Source organism: Mustela erminea, chromosome 14 (genome assembly GCF_009829155.1).
Source record: "Mustela erminea isolate mMusErm1 chromosome 14, mMusErm1.Pri, whole genome shotgun sequence".
Classification (NCBI taxonomy): Eukaryota; Metazoa; Chordata; class Mammalia; order Carnivora; family Mustelidae; genus Mustela; species Mustela erminea.
The window spans coordinates 37,119,657-37,126,277 of record NC_045627.1 but is presented as its reverse complement, the minus strand read 5'-3'; the positions used below and the strand labels follow the sequence as shown (position 1 = coordinate 37,126,277).

At 55.4% G+C, this 6,621-nt stretch overlaps 1 protein-coding gene across 2 annotated transcripts; it reads left to right on the top strand.

Annotated features, from left to right (window-relative positions):
- The first annotated feature begins 861 nt into the window (after nucleotides 1-861).
- PCBD1 (pterin-4 alpha-carbinolamine dehydratase 1) lies at nucleotides 862-5,223 on the top strand. 2 transcript variants are annotated; one of them, XM_032312048.1, is made up of 4 exons: nucleotides 862-1,147; nucleotides 3,708-3,839; nucleotides 4,055-4,135; nucleotides 4,683-5,223. In XM_032312048.1, the coding sequence occupies exons 1-4, from the start codon at nucleotides 1,145-1,147 to the stop codon at nucleotides 4,779-4,781; spliced, it is 315 nt and encodes a 104-aa protein (XP_032167939.1). In that variant the 5' UTR covers nucleotides 862-1,144; the 3' UTR covers nucleotides 4,782-5,223. The 2 variants fall into 2 exon arrangements, with proteins under 2 accessions (XP_032167939.1, XP_032167940.1); XM_032312049.1 differs by lacking the exon at nucleotides 862-1,147 and adding an exon at nucleotides 1,486-1,566.
- Nucleotides 5,224-6,621: the final 1,398 nt, after the last annotated feature.

The window sequence follows — 6,621 nt, the reverse complement described above, 5'->3', positions numbered from 1 at the left end:
ATAAACACCTGAAAGTGTTCAATATCATTAGCCATTAAGGAAACTCGAAGGAAAGCCACAATGAGATACGGCTACACACCAGTGAGAATGACTGAAATGAAAAAGATTGACCGTAGCAAAAATTGGTGCATCTTTGAGGATGTAGGGAAACTGGAACTCTCACACATTGCTGGCAGGCACCTAAAATAGTACAACCACTTTGGGAACGTCTGGCAGTTTCCTAACAAGTTATAAACACACATGTGCCGTATGAGGTAGCCATCCCACTCCTAGACCTTTACCCAAGAGAAATGAAAACAGATATCTAAGTTGACTTGATGGGAAAGCGCACAGGATCTTTATTTGTAATAGTGAAGAATTGCAAACAATCTAAATGCCTATCAACAAGTGAACAGATCAACAAATTGTGGTATAGCCATACAATGTAGAACTATGAAATAAATTTTACTTAGCCATAGAAAGGAAGACACTATTGACACACGCAGCCACAGGGGCAAACCGCAAAGTGACAACGCTGAGTCCTAAGAAGCCAGGCACAAGAGTGTACACTGCATGCTCTGCATTTACATAAAATTCTAGGAAATACAACCTAACATATTGTGCCCGGAAGCGGATGAGTGGTTGTCGGAGAAAGAAGGACACTTGTAGGGACGCTGGCTATGATATGTTTATGAGCGTGACTGTAGTGATGCTCGCAGGAGAGCTAACAGACGTCAAAAGGCATCATACAGTACATTTTAGTTCTGTGCGGTTTCTTCTAGGCCAATACCTCCATCTGTTGCCTTTAAAAAAGAAAAGCGTAATCTCGCGTCCAGGGTGACACGGCTGGTAAGCGGCAGAGAGCGATTCAAACGCAGAAGGCTGCACCTGGAGCCAGTCCTTCCCAGCCCCTGAGCTCCGGGTAACAGCAGACCGGAAGAAGGGGCTGGAAGGGGGCAGAGGCCGAGTGCGCGGGTCGCGGCCGAGTTAACGATTACCGGTGGGCGGGTCCTCTCGGCCCCTCCCCGCCCGCGTCCCCGAATGCCCCGCGCCGTCCGCCCGCGCCGCCGCCACCTGCTGCTCGCTCGCATCCGCACCTGCGCCCGAGTCCGCACCTGCGCCCCGTCAGCACCTGCGCCGCTCCCGCACCTGCGCAGCGCCCGCCATGGTGAGGGGTTCGCTCGCCGCCGCTCTCGGGGCCCGGGCGCGCGGGAGGGCGGAGGAGAGGAAGGGGCCGATCGCGGCGGCGGCGAGGGTGGGGGACGGTCCTTACGAGACACCCGCCCGCCGGCCGCTTGCTAGGCTTGGAGAGCCAGGGCTAGGCTTGGAGAGCCGGGGTCTCCGCCCTGCTGCCACCCGCACCCCCTGTGGCGCGCGAGGCGAGCTGAGGCGGGAGAGGGGCGGTGGCGCGGCCGAGGCCTGTCCCTGCCCCCAGGCCCTTGTCCGCGGGCCGCCTCGCAAGCGGGGCGTGGGCGGTTGGCCCAGGGCAGGGGTGGGGGAGGCAGCTGGTGAGCCTGTAGATATCTGCCCCCTCTCAGTGGCGGGTTCTCGTCCACATGGGGGTGGGGGGCGTCCGTGTGTCAGAACGTGAGTAGGAGGGAGGCTAGGAGTCTGTTTACCGCCGCCCTTCTGGCTTGCACTTCCGGCAGGGTCTGGCCAGGCCCTCTGCGCACCCGGCGCTGCCCCCTTGGCCTCGTAGCCAGGCCCTGGTGCCTCGCTTGAGGCTGCGCCCAGCAGTGGGGACCGACTGCTCAGGATCAGCCCTCCTCCAGGGAGGGTGTTCCCCCAGGAGGGCCTGGGCCCTGTGGTCAGTCCTGCTTCATCACCTCCACCCTCTCTCTAGCAGTGAAGTGGAGCCCTGGCTGGGGAGAAGGGTGTAGACCTGGGAGCATTACTAAACAGCCCCTTTCAGATCCCAAAGCCTGAGGAGCAGTAGAGACTGCCGTTCGGGGCAGGGCTGGTAATCAGTAACCGGAGCGCACACTCCCCCAGAAGGCTTGGCCAGGCCTGGCCTGTGATTTACTAAGCAAACAGTGCCCCTTCCCCAGTCTGACCCCAGCTCTCAGGGGGGCCTGTCCTCTCAGCCCCAGGCTATGAAATCCCAGAAGACACTAAGGGGCACGGGGTGCCTCCTAGGAGCTCCCTATATCCCCCTACTTCTTTCTGGGCCAGAGAGCGAAGCAGTGGGTTCTGATCCCTGGGCTGACATCATTCATCCAGTTGCCTGGATACATGACCAGGCTTATCAGCCCCCGAGAAAGGGCCGGCTCTGGAATGGAGCAGGGTTTGGGGGCAGGATGCAGAGCTCTCAGAGCTGAGGAACCAGACCAAGCCAGATCAGTCCAGAGAAAACAAGTGTTTTCAGAAGGGAGGGAAAGATTGACTTAGAGGAGACTGTACTGCTTTTCTAGTGCGACCCCCACAGCCGACCCCACACCTGCAGGACCTAACAAGCCCTTTACAAAACGAGATGGCAGGCCCTTAATAAGGATGGACTTACTCATAGGTCCCATAGGCTCCTCTCATTGATCTGAAATGGAAGTTCTGGGCCCCTTCTACCTTTCAAGCCAAGGGAGGTAACCATCCTGCTGGCCAACGCCAGAACTGGGGCTTGACCCAGCCCTGCCAACGCCCCCATGACTGCCAGGCTGCGGGCTGCCTCGTGAAGCTGAATTAGCCTCCCTCACATTCTCTCCCCAGACCTTACGGGTTCATTTTTCCTTCAACACTCTTACAGTTTCTGCTGGAGGAATCACAGTTCTGGGATCCCTTCCGTGCCTAGGCCTGGATCCATCCCCCCAGAGAATGGAACTGGCCTTTGCTTCCGTCTGTCTCTGAAGGTTCCACTCAGCCCCTGAACTGTGCCAGCTCTGGCTGCCTGGAGGGCACTTTGCACAATAGGCAAATAGGCCAAGGGGCTAGGTTTGCCAGTCGGCCTTGGCCAAGTTACTTCCATTTGGCATGAGCTCTCTGTCTCAGGCTTCCCAGGCTGATGGAGTAGACGAGAAGGTGGGAATCCGGAACCCCCAGGCCTAGCAGCTGGTACTCAGGGGCTGCGTGGTGGCGGGATGAATACCCAGTGGGAGGTAGTACCAGTGGGGATCAGTTCTGGTAGAATCGCCTGGAAGGTGTTGTAAGCACTTGCTCCTTTTCTCTGGGCCCAGGATGCAGATTCAGACCCCTGTGAGAACAATGTCTGTGCTCTGAGGATGGAGGGGGACGTGGGGGGAGGAGAACCATGGTCATGTTCTCTTTCTAGGCCTCAGTTTCTTTGTGCGGACCTGGGGGTGAACTAGATACAGTCTGTAACAGAAAAAGGAAGGTTGGACAGTCATGGGTAGTCTTTTTCTGAAAAGTTGTGTAGTAACACATTCGCATCTGGGTTTGATTTTGCTTTTACTCCCTCATTAATATGAGACCTATGGTGGGGGTGCTCTGTCAGGCTTTGGGGACAGGGGTGGGTGGGGGAGTGTTGCTCAGTCCCAGTGACTTGCGTCACAGGCTCAGTATTTTCTGTTCTCTGAGCAAAGTGTCAGAATCTAAGAACCTATCAGTGCGTGAGCCAGGGCCCCACCCCCAGAGCAGGGTGTCCGCCTGAACGGCTCCCTGTCCATTGCTTTAGACCACGCCACCAGAGACCCCATGGAGGTCAGCCAACGTCCCCTCATGACTGGGGCCCTCTCCTGGGTCCTGGATGCCCGTGGGCCTCTGCTAATTTCCTGTCTTAGGCCGGCAAAGCGCACAGGCTGAGTGCCGAGGAGCGGGACCAGCTGCTGCCAAACCTGAGGGCTGTGGGGTGGAATGAGCTGGAAGGCCGAGACGCCATCTTCAAGCAGTTCCATTTCAAAGATTTCAATCGGGTATGTCGCCGGGTGGGACAGAGTTTCTGACACTCCAGAACTTGTTCTTTCCCTTGAAGGTCTTGCCACCTAAGCCCCTCGGCCACTATCCTTGTCGGGCTGGAGTGTCCTTGGGGACGGGAGTGGGGGGCATGGGTCTTGGGGGTCTCCACACCTGGAACTCTTCGAGCAGCCCTCTCTCACAGCGCTCACCAGGGTCTCACTTCACTTCGCAGGCTTTTGGCTTCATGACGAGAGTGGCCCTGCAGGCCGAGAAACTGGACCACCACCCCGAATGGTTTAACGTGTACAACAAGGTGAGCGAGGCGTGCCTGCTGTGCCGGGCCGGCCGAGCTCTGAAGGCCCTTCCCTGGCCTTCCCTAGGGGCCTCCCCACCTAGAATCAGCACCGTCACCCCTATGGTAGTCAGGCTCGCTACAGACTAGAAAAGTGCAAATTAAAACACTCGTGAGCGAACATGCGGTTAAGGTGCACAGTCGGCATTAGGAAAGCTGAACCACAGAGGCTAGGCCGCAGGCACTGGCCGTATTCACGGCTCATAGCTCTGTGGCCCAAATCCTCCTGAAGGTGTGGTGTGGAGGGATGAAAAAGTAGTCACCGGAGCTGAGAACACACACGCACAGCAGACAGGTCGGACCGCAGGCTGTCGGAGGGCGGTCACGCGACCCCTGCCACAGGCCACGGCGGGAGGGTTGGCAGTGTTGCTGGAGACAGTCAGGAAGGCTGTCCCCGGGCAAGAGCGTGGTGACCAGCTACCACCCTGGCCTGGAGCGCTCCGTGTCGCCGACCCGCACAGCCCTGACCCTCTCCCGCTCTGGGCCCGAACCTCTGCTTTTGTTCCAGGTCCATATCACCTTGAGCACCCATGAGTGTGCCGGCCTTTCGGAACGGGACATAAACCTGGCCAGCTTCATCGAACAAGTAGCAGTGTCCATGACCTAGGCCCTGCCCTTCCTCTGCGAATTCTTCAGGGGAAGGGAGTGACTGAATCAGGAATCTGGGGAGGGGAATCCAGGGAGCCAAGATGTTGCTGCAGCTAGAAGGGCCAAGTGGACTGTGCTGCCACCAGCTAGGGGAGAGTCCTTGCTGTGGAACGAGATGCCGGCATCAACGCCGACCTTTCCCCAAACCCCTCTTCATCCTTGGCGCTCTGTTATATGTACACTAATTGAGTCTGATCTCTCTCTGGAAGACTTCCCGGCAACAGTATTGGTCTTTTTGCCAGGCTGCATCCTGCTCCCTTTCTAATTCATTTCCCAGGAAGCTGTGACAAAGAGGTACCAAGTCTTAATCTCAGAAACCAGGACCCTAAAGTCAACCTTACCATATGTAACACAAAACACCTGTGCTTTTATGTCTTAAATAAAACTAGTGTTTCACTCGGTCTCAGGCTCTAGAAACTTCCTTTCCACAGGTCAATCCAAATTGGAGTCAACAGGCATTTAAATAAGCACTCTGTGGGAAGTTCTGTTCAAGGCCCCGGGGTCAGAGGACCAGACCATTCTGTCTTCATGTAGCGGAATTAAGCAGGAAGCAGTTCACTACCACGGGGCAGGATGGATGAAGTCAACACTAGAGGCAAGGGTCAAGAAATGAGTTAAGGGAACATGAAGTGATCGACAAGGGGGAGTCTGAAGGCTTCACTGACTTGTGCCTTGAAAACCTGAAAGGGATTCTTGACGCAGGGGTGGCCAAAGGGGTACCATGACTAACAGGTAAAGGTATGCAAGTACCATGTACTTGTGCGTGGTGGCATCTGGGATGAGGAAGGCAGTCTGCAGCTGTTGTTGCATCCTGGCCTACAGCGTCCTAGGGCGGGGAGACTGCTCATCCCGGTAGGGTCTTGCAGTTTCTTAGAGACTTAGCCCGTCTCGAGGCTTGTGCGCTTTGAGGCTTGTACGCTTTTACTGTGTGAGGGAGAGGGCAGAAATTCTAGCTTAGGAGGTGCTGGGCTACTTTCCATCCAAGCAGTTAGGGACTGGATTCCTACAGATAAGTCCTCCAACCTAGTGACTCCAGGATACTGTTCCCACTAATGCGCTGTGACTGGGAGAGGGGGTGAGGCACAGAGCTCAGTCTCCTCTCCCCCCAGTGCACGCGATGCACATAGCAGTCCACGTGTGCCATGACGCAGGACTGCGGGAGGCCCTTCTCCTGATGGCTTCTCATCTGAGATCCCCTAGTTAGATGCAGGCAGCTTCTGCATTCTAAGCTGACTTGCAAATGCCAGGGTTCCTTGGAGCAGACATTCAGCAATATCACAACCTAGGATGAGCTGGTCACATAACCGGGGCCAGAAGAGAGGCAGAGGTTGGTGTCTGAGAAAGAAGCATGTTGTTGTGAGAGGTACCGGCAGAATCTGAGGACTGACAACACCTACGTCAACGGGAGGTTCTCAGAAAACTTATTCTGATGGTGGCCCCCATCTGCTCCACTTCTAACTTCCCTTTTCCTAAGTGTGCTTCGATCTGATGACTGTGGCTTAGGGGACAGAAGCCACCAGACACAGAGGTATGGAGCACGTGTTATGTCACCTCCCTGCCTCTGCTCACCGAGGGATCAGGAGCTGAAAGATGCCAACCTAGAAGAAACTACAGTTCTGTGACAGACTTTGCTATAGGACAAAGACATTAATGATACTTTTTCAAAAACAAATGTTTATTCTACAATTCGTCCAAATAACTGAAGTTACAGGGGAAGATGTTAAGGAGAGATTATGAAAAAAAAAAAAGCCCAAGAAAAAGAATGCCAATTAAGACTCCCAACTTGAGAAAAGGCTTGG

What these genes read in the sequence shown, in the direction of transcription:
- PCBD1 (XM_032312048.1), top strand. An exon ending in ATTTCAAAGATTTCAATCGG is followed by an intron (nt 3,840 to 4,054) that starts GTATGTCGCCGG and finishes TTCACTTCGCAG; the next exon opens with GCTTTTGGCTTCATGACGAG. An exon ending in GGTTTAACGTGTACAACAAG is followed by an intron (nt 4,136 to 4,682) that starts GTGAGCGAGGCG and finishes CTTTTGTTCCAG; the next exon opens with GTCCATATCACCTTGAGCAC.